Source organism: Rhipicephalus sanguineus, chromosome 1 (assembly GCF_013339695.2).
Source record: "Rhipicephalus sanguineus isolate Rsan-2018 chromosome 1, BIME_Rsan_1.4, whole genome shotgun sequence".
Lineage (NCBI taxonomy): Eukaryota > Metazoa > Arthropoda > Arachnida > Ixodida > Ixodidae > Rhipicephalus > Rhipicephalus sanguineus.
Window position 1 is genome coordinate 271958993 of NC_051176.1, and position 15286 is coordinate 271974278.

A 15286-nucleotide genomic window follows, 5' to 3' on the forward strand; every position below is an offset into this window, starting at 1 on the left:
CTGGGTGAACAGGAAAGAGGAGAAAAGGGGAAATTCAACACAGAGTGATTGGCAAAGGACTGGAGCAAGTGCTCGTCAGCATAGGCATGTGCAGGATTCCTCTTCAGGGGGGGGGGGGGGCGAAGCTTCATTGCAGACCCCCCCCCCCCCCTACTAAGTCAATGTATGGAGCAGATTTTGTGACCCCCCTCTCAGGTGACTAGGGGGGGGAGGTGGCCGCCCGGCCCCTGCCCTCCCATTGCGCACGCCTGTGCTCGTCAGTTAAGGCCTACTGGGAACCAAGCACACCAAGCCAAGCTCGCCGAGCAAGATCTTGTGTTAGGCTGACTTTTTGAAAGAGAAGAGGCAAAGGGGATGGCTTCACGAAGAATTGATTTGCAAAGGCTAGCTGCATGATGTAATGCTCCTTCCTAGTTTATTTCCTTCCTCTCCACGTTAACTTATTCAAAACTTGTGTGTGCATGTGTACACAAGGTACCTGTGACTGCTGTGTTGTCATCAATCCAATTTATTCACGCGAACTTAAAAACCACAGCCAAATCACCATGACACATGCAGCCTTCAAGAGATGACATGGACAAAATACATCAAGGTCTCTGCCTGCAATTTAAGTCCTTCCAAATGAAGGAGCAGATCTTGAGCTACAACACTACAAGCACTACTTCTACTGGCATATGTGTGCAATGAATGCACATACTGGTAAAAAAGAAAAAAAAGTGCCTGATTTTAGTTCGAGCATCACTTTAAGTATAATATGTACTTTGTAAACATAAAATGAAAAACATCAAGTTTTCAGGCGCTATCACAGCATGTACAAAAAACTGTCACGCAAGCGTCGAGGGCCTGTATAGAGTAAAGTGAGAGCCAACTGACAGGAAAGCTGGAGTTATGCTTCAGCATTTGTTCATGTGCTCTCTGGATGCTTTGAGCAAAAGAAACCTAGCATGAACCCATGCACCTTCCGCAACATTCTGAAGTTACCTTGGTTCTTTCAGGTTCAGTGTATTGGCATATGCCTGCTTCATTAGTAATCCAACCTGCCAGTGCAATTGAAACATTGTGTTGCACCAAATAAGTAATTTCTGGACCACTGGAAAAATTACTAAAGAGTTTTCCCTCCAGACTTGAAGATTTCTTACTGCAGGCTAATGAAACAGTACTTCATGAAAATGTTACAACACCACACCACCACACGCATATTACTTTTACCGTCAGCCATGACTGCTGAACTTCCTTTTTCAATTTTTTTTACATACACACATATATTACGATTTCTTTTTCGTTACACAGGGGTATCCATCTGTCTCAGTAAATGGCTTCTCTTAACATTCTGATGCTCTGCCAGCAACCCACAGCAATTAGTCAAGTGCATCAGAGAAGGGCAGTTCAGCTGTCAAAAGACAGTGAGCAAAGTCAGAAATGCCAGGAGCCTATCATCTTCAAAAGAGATAAGAAGTGGCGGAGTCCTCAGAAGTGACAAAGAGCCAAACATCAAAGGTTTGGTTCACTTCTGCATTTTCCTTTGCTGAAAATCAATATTCAGCAGCCTATATCCTACATCCTATCCTTCAGAAACACCATTCGAAAGCTACAAAATATATTGAATGCAAAAGCACCAGCATAGTATAATGCATTTGAAGTTTTCAAGGCCAAGCCATCTGTTTCACATTTGTCATTGGCTGCAACACTCAACACACCATCCAATCAATCTAAAGCTAGAATAACGTAATAATAATTTTACGCCAGTACTTTAAATCATCACCAACTTGAATCAAGTTCGATAACCTTTGTGCTGCAGCCCACTGCCGTAGTAAGAGTGGTAGTATGTTTTAATTCACCGAATCCAATCTGCACCCATTTTCATGTGTTACACAGCAACTCATAAGGAAACATCGTGTTTAGCCCAATTATGCTCAAGTCCCATCACATGGGACTTGCACTCACACCACACACACAGCTATGAGCCAAGACATTTGACAGTCTGCAAATGTGACATGTTCAATATACAAAAAGGCAGTGCATGAGCGGCCCATGGCTTTTTTTTTTTTTTTTAATGACTGCTATGCAGAAATGCCACAAGTTTACATATGGAAAAAAAACACAATAAGAATGAGTGAATACCATTGGCATAAATAAATGTTGCTTAAAATCTTTTCCTGCTAAAGTCTTTGAGGTTGTAAAGTGCTACTCAACATACTTGCAAATTCTGTCATAAAACCAGCACCTTCAGAGTTTCACAACCAGCACAGCTACAAAGAAGAGCAGTTAACACAGTTTTAAAAAAAAAAGGAGTGCATAGCAGCTGCCAATAATGTAACACAAGACAAACTCTCATAGACTGGTACTCTGCATGATAATTCATGCACTGAAATGCAGCTCTGCCTGGAAAAGATAAGACTGAGCTATTTACTCGGCCACCCTGAAACAACAGTGCTAGTTCACAAACTATAACATAGGTAAAATACACCATAACTTCTGCAATCTCTAAATAAAAGCTTTTGAAAAGCATCTGACATCAACTTATTAAATACTAGTACAGTAGAACACTGCTGTAGCATGCACAGTTCATTAAGCAAAAAAGACACCTTTAACATGTTGGTATTCTCACTGCAACAGAAGTGTTGTTTTTTTTCTCTGCATGAGCTGAAAGTACCACAGGACAAGAACACAAATGCAGTGCTACGCAGCTTTCATTAAAAACAAAGCCAGACATTGATTCCAGTTATACAGTACAAGTGTGAGAGTACAGACGTTTTTGCCTACAGCAGCTTACAGTAGCTATCTGGGGAAAAAAATAACTTGGCAAGCAGCATACATTAGGCAATGCGACCAAGACATTTGATCATGTACATTGCCGGCATTGGCAGTATGCAATCTAGTGTGCTTTACCTCAAAGTGCGTGTTGCATCCAGCTTAAACCGTAGAGTATAATTTCAGTCAAACTTTTTCTGCACTTCATACCACTTAATTTGTAATTTGGGTGGACGCTTTCTCTATAAGTCTACACATGATACAAACTTATAGCATCAGTACAATGAATATTGCTCTTTACACGTTATTGTGTTCTAAAATATGAAAACTGGGAAATAAGCAGAAAAAAAAAAACCTACCACCAACCAATAAAATTTATGGACTTTCTGTTCTGCAACTGGGTCTGTTAACAAGAGTGGCCGACAATGCATTTTCTTACTGGTTCAATATGTTAACCACAAAGCAGCTTACAACAGCAATGTTCTACTGTACAGACATGGTACCCTGTCTTTAAAAGAAATGGCCCCAATTTTGGTAACATGCACAGAGGTATCTTGAGAAAAAAAAATTGCAACAATAGAAACAGCACCCACACATTATAGCCGCAACTTTAGGCAAGTATTTTCTGAGTTTCACACATGCAAAGCGACAGGGAAATACAATAAGTCGGGCACAAGAATAGTACGGTGCAGTATGAGCAGAGCAAATGGAAGATAGCACAGAAGACAGAGGGAGCAAAATCAAGTGAATATTGATTCAAGAAGAAATAGCCTGCGTGCACGGCTGCCCTCACGCCCTCAAGAATCGAAACACTCATTCACTGCCCCACGACATCCTACATGACTAAGATCAACAAGAACACAACAAATACTAGGTACTCATATGAAATGTACAAAATGGTACACGGAGCCACAACTACAATGACATCTTAAGGAGTGAGCTCTGCAAGTGATGGGGGACAAACAAGAACCTCTGTGAAATGACACACTGAATATCTAAAAGGGCAAAAAACAAACATAATTGATACACACACACACACGATGGGATGGGGGGTGGGGGAATAATAGGGAGTGGTAGTGTTCAGGACAAAAATCAACCACTCCCTGCCTTAACAGCAGCAACAATACAAGGGACTTCCACTAGCTGCCGGGGGATCAGTTACAACCCATAGGCGTCACATAAACTCTGGTGTAAAAGGAATGTTTGTTAAATATATGTGTGCATGTGCATTTACATACTAATAAGGCCTTCAGCCATATGTGCAAGCAAACAAACGAGGAAAGACAATAACGGGAACACTCATGAACCATCATTCCCTCTAAAGATCTCTGTTCCAGAGACTGCCTCAAAGCATAGCATATTGAAATAAACAAAAAAAAAAATATACGCAGCATCACATCCTTCCCAGAGGAGCATGCTCTCAGGTAGCTTATTCCTGGGGCTGCCCAATGCACATAGTGAGTGTGACGTTCGTTGTGTTCGGAATGAACTTAGCACACGCTAGCTCACATGAATTCTCCAAGGAGAGTGGCAACAAAGGTAAAAGCCACCATGGCTGTTCTCAGTCAAAGAGCTGTGGGCTCACTTGCGCTTTGCCTTGTCTGCCTTGCGCTGAAGTTTCTCACGGGCACGTAATTCCTTCTCTTGGGCCTTGCGCTCCTTGTCCAGCTGGGAACGAAGCTCCTTGATCTTTTTCTTTAGCAAAGACCGATCACTTGTAGACACCACTCCCAGCTCCTGTATTACAGATAAGACAGCTTAAATTCTTGCTCAGACCCAAGTGACAATAACTGTTTGGGCATGCCAAAGCCAGCATGCATCATCATGAACGTGTTCATTCCTCTGCTTATCTACCCATAATCTTCTCCCAATTAACTTCCTTGCTGCACTTTAACCTCAGTAAAAAGCACTCCTTCATAAAGAAAATCTGCAGTCCTGCATGAATACTGTGGGGATTGAGGCTTGCCCGTCGCCAGTGCACGGGTTTTTCGCCTATTTCTGCCGTCCACGTCCTATCATGACTCTCCCCTCCTACGGTGCTGGGCGAGTGAGGGTGACGTTAACCCTCTCAACCCGCACCGAGTGGCGCCGCGCTCGAGTCTCGCGAAACGTTTCGGGGCAGTCGAGTCTCGGGGCAGTCAGACTTACTCTGGACCTCGTAGGGTAAGCACGTGCTTTCTTTCCCATCCGTCGGCTCCTGTTTTTGGGCTCGCTTGGACAGAGTTCGCTAACGGTGCCTTGCGCCAGCGGCGAGCGTTTACCTTACGTTGTCCTTTCCAAACGCTAGGCCGAAGAGCGGTGCGGTGTGTTCGCGCGTGGTCATACTACGCCGAAACCGTACCTATCGAAGCCAACGCGAGCGGAGTTTGCCCTCACTCGAGCGATCAGGCCCTGTGGTCACTGATCGTGAGAGTACGCAGCGTTGTTGCGAGGGACCTTTTTCCCTCAGTGGCGTGTCGCCGTGAGCCCTTTGACCGCGGAGACGTGCTAGCGGCACCCTGTGTGTTGTATTTTCGCCCGTGGCATGGTTAAGCCTGTTTTGCTTCTCCCGCCGCTTCTGGGAGCGGGCGTTGAATTGCATATGTGGTGTTGCCACAGGCAATAGTGTTGTGGATTTCGAGAGCAGTACTGCGTACTCGCCGCGCTGCGCTTGGTGCCTTTGTTGCGCCCGAACGTACGTGTGCAGCGGCGCGCTAGTTCACGTGAGGCGACGGCAAACGCGGCCCTGTGGCTCGCTAAGTCTGGACCCACGCTAGTGGCCGTACTCCTGTGAGATACGTGCACACTACAATACACAGCAGTCACAGCAAGAGTTATGTCACAGGGGTGGAAGCGGGCTTGAGTGTTTTGGAGCAGCCCAGGGAGCAGGACTAATGCTATTTTGGAGCAGCTCAGGGAGCACCAAAATGTGTGTTTTGGAGCAATGCAAGTTAGTTTTGGAGCAGAATTCTATGATCAAATATCATTGTTTTTTTTTTATTTCTGGTAAACACAAGAAATTCCAACGAATTTAGAAAACATTTAATACTGATGAACCAACCACACTTAACACAAATTTATATATATATATATATATATATATATATATAATTATTGGTCAGCTGCCAGCTCGTAAAAAGATCACGTGCTACGTGACGCCAACAGGCAAAAAAAGTGTTCCACACTCGCCGCCATGGCTGCGATTGGCGCTAACACTCCTTGGTTTAAATCAACATATATACCCCAGAAAGTGGACGGGAGGATGACCGCCGCCGTAGCTCAGTGGTAGAGCATCGGACGCGTTATTCGAAGGTCGCAGGTTCGGTCCCTGCCGGCGGCAAGTCATCTTTTCGTCCACTTTACTTTCTTCACATTTATATTGTAAATACTACAGATAACACCCCCTATACTTTCCTTGGCGTTATTGTCTGTTAGTTCTCATTAATATTGTGTCTAACAAAGATAAACGAGCCCTTAGAAATCATCTGCTTTCCTTCATATATATATATATATATATATATATATATATATATATATAATTTGTGGCTGTACACCCGCTGCCGCTCTCTGCAGGAGCAAGTGCAACGTGGCCAAAGAAGAGCCCGAAATTTCACTATATCCACCACCGCCGGGGGATTTTGTCCTTTCGGGGAAAAGGTCCCCATCTCCCCCGAGGAGGCGCGGGGGGGGGGTCACGCCCACTCGCTAATCTGTGACGTCGCGGTCACGTGATCCGCAATCCCCTCGTCTCCTACGAGCATTTCTCCCCCGTCTGAATACCCCTTTAACGTACGCGTTGAAAGATGTCTGTACGTGTCACCTCTCTCTCGCTTCAACCTCTCCACCGCTCGCAACGCTCGAGCGCGCACATTGAGTGGTAACACTCTTTCGGCTCGTTTATCTGCGATGGAGAGGACGCCGCCGAAACATCCGCCGTAGCGATTAGGCCTAACCCGGCCGTCGCCGGCGTTGCGAGGGTTAGCGAAGCCGATCGCGTTCGCGAATGGCGACGTGGCGATCGTGATTGGCTTGTGATCGGTGCACTTCACCGATCACAAGGCCGTGGTAGTCAAGGAGAAACGCGCGCCAGCTCCGGTCCAGCGCCCGTGTCCACTCTGAAGAAACGACAAGACCTACGCCAGCCATCGCTTCAAACGAATCTTCCAGCGCTCACCGCAGCACCCGCGTTAGCCCCGTTCAACCCGTGACGCCACCCGTGCGCAACGCTGCTGCTTCGCATCCCATCAGGGTTCCCTTTGGGAAGATGTTTAAAATTTTCTTTCTCATGCAGACTTATGACACGAAATCCATATTACACACTCAGCTACACAGCGGTTTCCTTAATGCAAAGTTTCTACATAATGGTCACGCGTTTACGGCCGCGGCGGCTGCTCGCACTATCCTCATGGCTTCACATCAAATTAAATATTCGCAGTAAATAGAACCTTTCCGACAATATGAAGCGTCAACGCAGTTACTTTTGTTCATGTTCGCAATCCTAGGCCACGATAACAGCAACCGCCTCGCGCGTGCAGCGCGCCAGAAAACTCCGTTGCCGCCGGCGTCACAATCGAAATATGGCCGCACAACTCACTTGTAGCTAGCTCCTGTACAGGCTCGCTAGCTTTTTTGTGCCTTCGACAACGTCACGAGAGCGCGCCAAGTGATGTGATGATATAAGCTCGCATAGGCGCGCCATGACACGGATGACAGCGGCACATAAAGGCACCAAACGTAGCCTCGGTGATCGGTTCGGAAGCGCACTGGAGCCCATCGCGGAGGCCGTGCACCAAAGACCGCTTGGGAGCAGTTTCGGCGCAATAATGCGTTTTGGAGCAGGATAGCGCAGCAGAAGCGGATTGGCGCAGCGTGGCGCAAATGGCGCAGCACTTCCACCCCTGATGTCACTCATGAAACAACCAAGCTTTGTGTTCTGTCACGTATATTGTAGTAAGGCAAGCAATGACAGAACTATTAAACTGCAATATCCTTATGAACCTTTTTTTCACACTGAAACAGACCCTGAGACATTTTTCCTGAAACCAGCACAACACATGCTGGAATGACTGCAATGCCTTTCAAGAAATATATTTTCCAAAAAATTTCAAAAGGGAACCTCATATGAGCAAAGATATAAAGAGTGTGATATTCCTCGTTCTCATCAGCTCGTTTCAGCTGGTGGAATGGCAGTGGAAACAATGCCCTGCCGGTCACTACTTTCTCCATTTCTCACAAGGTGCTTATGGCAACCTTTCGAAGTGGACGCCTGATAAACACCACGACACAGTGCAGTTAATAAGTGCACGATTACCATAATTTATAATACCCATAAGAATAACAATCCTTTTCAAGTATAGTCCAATAACCTGCTACTCTATCAATGTATTGCTTTTTGGAAAAAGCTGCAATATGTTCAGTTACTTTTTTTTTCTTCAAGACATATGAACAAGGTTTTACTGTACATAGTAAGTGACAAAGACAGGACTGGGTGTAGACTGTATTCATAAAGGTACAAGAAAAAAATCGGTATCAGGGCCAGCAACCCTTGGCCGAAGCCTAGGGGGGATCCAGGCCCATCCCACCAATTCGCAGGGCACTCAATAAAGTTATCTGATCTGATCTGAACGTAGTCACATTTATTTAGCAATTACTGGTGCATGATCCTAATTGATGACACAAATGCATCTGTGTACGTGCTCTACCACTGCATTGGACAGATGACCATTCTTATCAACGTCATGTCTGCACTTTCTCAGACACTAGAATTTGCCAGTTTAACCAACGTAGCAAAAGCCGCAATCTGTCCCAGAAATTCCACAGACAATCCCCAAGAAATCTGCATCTTCTCAAACCAAGAAGAAGCCTTTGTCCTGGTCAGAGATTCGTCAGGTTCAAAACAGCCTTGATCAAAGCTACCGCTACCACTGTGCTGATTATCTCACAACGTCAAACCAGAGCTCTCACGCACCAGTCTGCTGGAAGCCAAAGCAGTTCCCAATGGTCTGCTTCACCGCAATGCAGGACCGTTACAAGGTGAAGCATACCAAGAATGGAAAGGAGCCACTGTCACAGGATATTAAGCTCATTACTCAACTAAACACATGTGAACAAACAGTTTCCTGTGACAGTATGAGCTCAGACAGGCTGAATAAAAAAATAAGTGTACTGGCAGGCCTACAGACCACGTGGGCATTAATAAGTCATTCATTCATTATTCCAGACAAACCAGTTTTGCAGACCGTTTCACGGTCCCTATGTACAGTAGTCCCTCGTTGTAACGAAATCGCTTTACTTGAAATATCGCTTTATTCGAAATTTCTTCCAGTTCTGACCCAAACGCATGCATATTAAGGCGCATTAATCGAAGCGCGCCAAGAGCTTGACCCGCTTAGAACAAAGTGGCGAGCGGAGGTGTCGCCAAGCGGCAGCAACCCTTTTGCGCATACAGTGTCAAATTAATGCCGCCAACGTCTCAAGCAGGCCCAGAGCAGTCCACAAAGGTACAAAACCCACAACTGATTACCACCTAGTAATGGGTACCAAGCGAATGCCCAGTGTTCCCAGCTGTTTACAGTTGCCGACGGATTTTTCGGACTCAAAAAATACGAACTTCGTGGATGTTTCGGACTGCATAAATGCACCGTCAAGGTTCCCACAGCACTAATACATTCTCGTGACCAATTTTTTCGGACCACTTTATGCTCTAAAGTTCAATTTTTCGGACTGAATCACTCGTTTTGAGCCACACAGCTTAGTTTGAAAGCCGCCATGTTGGATTTTTCGCTGGCTGAGTGAAGTTTGGCTCGGCTTCCAGTGTCTAATTGTTTATCTTCCAAGATTGGCAGTGCGCACAATTTTCTAGTTTCGGAAGCCATGCCCGCTCTTCCTTGGCTGGCAAAACGCTCTAGGGGATGCAAGTTTTCTCTTTCATTCAGCCTTATCGTCATCATTAATACGCCGGTAGGGTCTTTTTTTGCGCGTTTCTTTTTCCCGTTGTCATTCCACACGTGGTCGTGTTTTTGGTGCGCCAGGTGCGTGTGTGAGACGTTGTGTGCGTCAGATTTTCTCTGCCGTCGCGGTGGTTACGGTGCTTGGCTACTGACCTGAAACAGGTGGGTTCGATCGTGGCTGCATTTTGATGGATGCGAAATGCTGGAGGCTCGCGTACTGTGCGATGTCAGTGCAGGCTTTAAGAACCCCGCACCGCGTCACTGAATCCCATCAACCCAGACGAGACGTGACGTGCATCTTTTTGTGACCGGCGTCAAATTTTGTGTGCTTGGTGCCATGGAGCCACCAATTGTGCCGTCCGCAACGGTCGGCGGCAGCGATCGCCAGCGCTCTGACGACGTTACTTTAGCCCGAAAACAACCAAATCTACCAAACAACCAAATGATAGCCGTCAAATTCCAGTGCAGCGTGCCAGAACTATTAATTTCGGTTGACTATTAATTAAAGCACAACTGCTTTAGCTATTCTCGAGTGGTCGCTTATATCGAAATACCACTTATAACGAATTTTTTCGCCGTCCCGCTGACTTTGTTATAACGAGGGATTACTGTATTTTAAAAATGATGCTGACCGCATAACAATGCACATCTTTGGTTCTGTATGACTTCCCACTGTCATTACGTACTATAATCAAGTAAATGACAGTACTATTGCCATTTGATGAACATTACTTCACCTTACCACCTTCAGCAGAACTGATTTGCCATATTAATTGGGTACCACATTTGAAGGCTTGTACATCACATAGAAAACAAAAGCTCAACTCCAGCAATACAGTTCTCTGCATGGACACCCGAGTTCCAAGTAAATCATTTAACAGCACCAAACTGCTAATTAATCACCACTGCTCCAATGCTCGTAGTTTAAACAGCCACTTGTATGATGATAGTGATTTGGAGATTATGCTGCATCAGTACGTCCAATTTGCACAGTTTCATATGTAATGCTGCAGGCATTTTAATTCACTAACTGGAGTGCCTTCTGCACTCACAATCATGTCGTTCCTGTGCTTGATTAATAAAACCAGTTAGCTACTTTTAATCTCACAAAATATGTCACAGATTTCAGTAAACTTAGGTGTCAAGCTTCTACTGATTGCACAGCTTGATAGCTCACCTTAAGTCGGGCACTGTCTAGCTGCAGCAAAGCCTCACCACCAACGCCCTGAGTGGCAAAGGTGGCCACATGTGCTTCGAGGCCCAGCACCACCAGCCACTGGCCCACCTGGGACACACTCCAGCGATCCACAGGGCCACTCTGCCAGTGATGTGGCCTCACTTCTTCCCGCCGTTCGCGTCCACTGGACTCCCCCTGGTTGCTGCTGCTAGACCGCAAGCTGCTACTGCTGCCGCAGTCCCCTGAAGTGCACAACACACAAATTTACATCAACAGTTCAAATTCAATACTTCACATATAAAACAGTATTCAAAGCCTGGTTCATCTCTGACGCTACCGTATATACTCGTTTAATGGCTGCACTATTGTAAAAGCCACATCCAGAACTTTGTCAAGAAAATTCCTCCAAAAAGCATATTTAAAAGTTATCTGTGTATAAGACACAATTTTTTAGAAGGTTGGCAGTGCCATCTGTTGTGTGGTCGTGAATTCTGAAGCTCTTTTTTTCGACGTTGATATTCAGCTAGCAAGGCACTGTGCAGAGTTTCCGGTACCTGAGATTACGAAAACATAGCCTACAGTAAAAGCTCGTTAATTCAACTCTCGTTAATTCGGAAAATCGGTTAATTCGGACACGTCGTCTGGTCCCTGTAAATATGCGCATCACTCTATGAGACTGGACGCTCGTTATTTCGGACAGATTTGACCACAAATCGGATATTTCGGCGACTTTCGGGCCGCTGGCGAGGCTCGAAAACGAAAAAAGAACAATTCGGAACAAAAGTGAAGCTCAAACGCAGCATCGCCATGGACATCAATTATCGACTTGGCTTGGATTGAGACTGGTTGGACACCTTTTTTTCGCGTGTGGGTTTTGTTGCTTTGTTCCCGTTGGTGTGCTGCATCGTTGATCGCCGATTTATCGAGGAACGTTTCAGTACGGCTCCTTTAGCTTGATCGTTGCTGGTGCTTTTGTGCTGACTTCTCGTGCGACCGCACTCTCCGCCGATGGCAACGCCGGCGAAGCGGCCCAGGCCAAGGACTTCACCACCAAAGTAGAAATTTTGCATGCTCTGAATAACGGGCTCTCCCGACAAGAAGTGATGAAGAGTGATGAAAGGGGATCCTTCAATCGGCGGCAAGAAGCAAGGAACGAGTAACCGTACTTTTATCCCCCAACGTGACGGGAACAGAGCGCTTGCCGCTTCTCATTATCGGAAAGGTTCAAAAGCCACGCTGCTTTAAGAACATCAACAATCTTCCCGTGGATTACCGTGCCAACCGAAAAGCGTGGATGACGGGTGAAACTTTTGCGGTACTGCCGACATCATGCGAGCTGCTGAGCACCTTGAAGGGCTCAGAAAAATTGTGTCCGCGCGAATTTCTGCTCGAAAATAGACAAGCATCCGCGATTACTTTAAGTAAAGGTATGTTGAAAAAACTCGTGCATTTATTGTGTTTATTTCGACCATTCGATAATTCGGACATTCGGTTAATTCGGACATTTTTTCCGGTCCCTAGAAATCCGAATTAACGAGCTTTTACTGTATCAGAATTAACAGCTGTCTCCATGATGCAGCCGTCAGTGGTCTCTGGGGCGTCAACATTTATTAGTGCCTGCAGGTGACACTCTATGGGAATAGCCAATGGGAAAGCAGTGCCAGTACCACAGACACCCATTTCCACTTCTCGTTCTTTCTCGTCCACCAATCACATGCAATCTCAAAATTGGTGCGAAAAGTGTTCGATGCAACATATCAAGTTATCATAGTTGTTAAAAACTTTGCTGTCGCCTATCAAAAACTAACCAGAAACTTCCAGTAACCCTTCATCGTAACGCAAACGAAAAGCGAACAGTGTTCGAGATTCTCAAGAAAGGCATACTTAATGCTGGTTTGAGCAGTGGAACTGAAAAAACAAGGGACAAAGGGAGGACAGACAAGGATGTCACTGTTCGGCTTGTCCGTCCTCCCTTCGTCCCTCGTTTTTGTAGCGTTAGCTACACTTGCCTAGCCGGAGCCGATTTCGCGTGTATCCTCACGAGCCGTGCTGCGCATGCGCAAGGATCATTGATGTTACACAGCTGGCTCACCGGAGCCGGCATCTCATGCGCTCTCCGCCACCACCGCGCGCGACTCGCCGCTGCTGGTCTGTGCGTTCGGGAGGAGTGACGTCGTAGCCGCGGCAGACACACTGGTGCCGGCGCGCGCGCAGACTCCGCTACCGCCGCGCGCGACTCGCCACTGCTGGTCTACGCATTCGGGATGTGTGACGTCGTAGCCATGGCAGACACACTGGCGCCGGCGCACGCGCAGCTATTCGCCTTCGCTGTGCAGTCGCTGTCTGACACTGCGCTGGAGCCGCTTGATAGCGCCTCTGACTGGCGTTTGCAGGTGGGTAACGCCATGGAGAAGGAGAGTACAAATGCTGCTAAACGGCGCAGAAGAGCCGAGAAGCTTATCTCATCGGATCCCGAAGTAGTTGCCTGGCAATTAGCGGTTCAGCGTACGAAGAATGAACAGAAGAAGGCTAATAATCCTAGACAATCTGGAAAGCTAAGAATAATCAGCTGAACCTTTGCTAACGCTATGTATATCCTCGCATAGCCGATCTAAGCCACTGCAAATTTTTTCAGTCCCGCTGCTCGAACCAGTATTAGCCATGAACCAACTAGCTCAGTGGAACACCGTTTTCTTGTTCATACACAGCGACATCATTTATATATGCATGCAGTCACCTGTGAACAGCTGTAATCGCACCCCTGTGGCCAATAAACAAGCGAGTATCAAGCAGCTACCCTTGAAGAATTAGAAACCAGACAAACAAACTTTTGCAAGGAAAACAAATGTAAACCACATCCGAGATGAAACCAAAACTAAGTGCCACGCATCTGTGCACGCCTGGATGCCACCAGGACGTGTTAGCAGTAGCCTACAAATCGGCATAAACAAAGCTTGGAAGGAAAACTGAAAAAGAGTTCAGTGAAAATAAAAAATTCTTTACATCTGTGCAGGGTGGCAGCACTTGCTGATTAAAAAGGGTTGAAAAATGGGCACATTTTTCAAACATAAAAACGGCAGTATAAATATACGGCATTCACCATTCACAGTGCTGTATATTTACAACATTGACCCTCAAAGGGTTCATGTGTGCATAGCACTGCATTCACAAACCTTCCTGGCCACTTGCAGAATAAACTATTTTTTGCCATGGTAAGTCCATTTTAGTTTTTTGGACTTCCAATTATTCGGTATTCAGGGGTAATCACCACTGAGTGATTATTTTGTTGCCTCCATATATCACCTTATACACTAGTGTGCAAACTTAATTTCATCTTCTTGAATATCCCAACTGCACTCTCACCTTACAATCTTGACTGCCTTGTAATCAAATAATGATGGTATGTACGAGGGTGGTTTGAAAAGTTCTCGGCCTGATGTAGAAAAAAGCGTTTTGGACCTTCAAAATTATTTTTATTTTTCAACATAGTCTCCTCTCAACTCTACACACTTGGTCCATCGATATTCCAGAGCCAGGATTCCGTCCTTAAAATGACTCTGTGGAAGTGCTGAAAAGTACTCATCCACAGCAGCAATCGCTTCTTCATTTGATGAAAACGTTGCCCACCAAGAAATATTTTGAGTTTTGGGAACAGGTGGTAGTCCGACGGGGCCAAGTCAGGAGAATAGGGTGGGTGCTCCAACAATTCGTACTTCAAATCGTGAAATTTAGCCATTGCAAGATGTCCTTTGTGCACCGGTGCATTGTCCTAATGAAAGATGATTTTCTTCTTCTGCAAACCTGGTCTTTCCTCACGAATTTTCTGATTCAATTGAGTCAAAAGGTCAGAATAATACTCCCCAGTTATGGTTTTAGCCTTTTCAAGATAATTCACAAGCAGAATGCCTTTAGCGTCCCAAAAAACAGAGGCCATCACCTTTCCTGCGGAGGGAACTGACTTGGCTTTCTTTGGTGCAGAGGACCCGGCTTCAGTCCACTGCTTTGATTGTTGTTTCGATTCCGGTTTGTAATGGTGAATCCAAGTTTCATCCATTGTTATAAATCTGCGCAAAATGTCCGCCGGATTTTTGTTATACTGCTCCAAAGCACGCTGTGACATCGTCATGCGGTTGCGTTTTTGCTCAGGAGTAAGGATGCGCGGCACCCATCTTGCACAGAGCTTGTTCATGTGTAATTCGTTATGCAAAATGTGACATACACGTTCCACTGAGATGCCAACAGCCTCGGCAATTTCACGCAACTTCACTCTCCTGTCTTCCAAAAACATATCGTGCACGCGGTCAATCAATTCAGGAGTTGTTGCACTTTTTGGGCGCCCTTCGCGCGGGCCATCTTCGATGCTCTCTCTCCCCCGCTTAAACTAAGCAGCCCATTTATTGACTGTGGAGTATGAAGGTGAATCTTGCTT

At 45.9% G+C, this 15286-nt stretch overlaps 1 protein-coding gene across 3 annotated transcripts in view; it reads right to left on the reverse strand.

Annotated features, from left to right (window-relative positions):
• Positions 1-485: 485 nt before the first annotated feature.
• The window catches only part of LOC119378975 (neurabin-2), a 112386-nt gene continuing 97585 nt past the window's right edge, over positions 486-15286 (reverse strand). For all 3 annotated transcript variants that reach the window (XM_037648091.2, XM_037648093.2, XM_037648094.2), the window contains exons 17-18: positions 10858-11099; positions 486-4488 (exon numbers count right to left, since the gene is read on the reverse strand). In XM_037648091.2, the coding sequence (XP_037504019.1) occupies positions 4333-4488; positions 10858-11099 (398 nt within the window). In that variant the 3' untranslated portion in view covers positions 486-4332. The remainder of the gene's footprint in view (positions 4489-10857; positions 11100-15286) is intronic.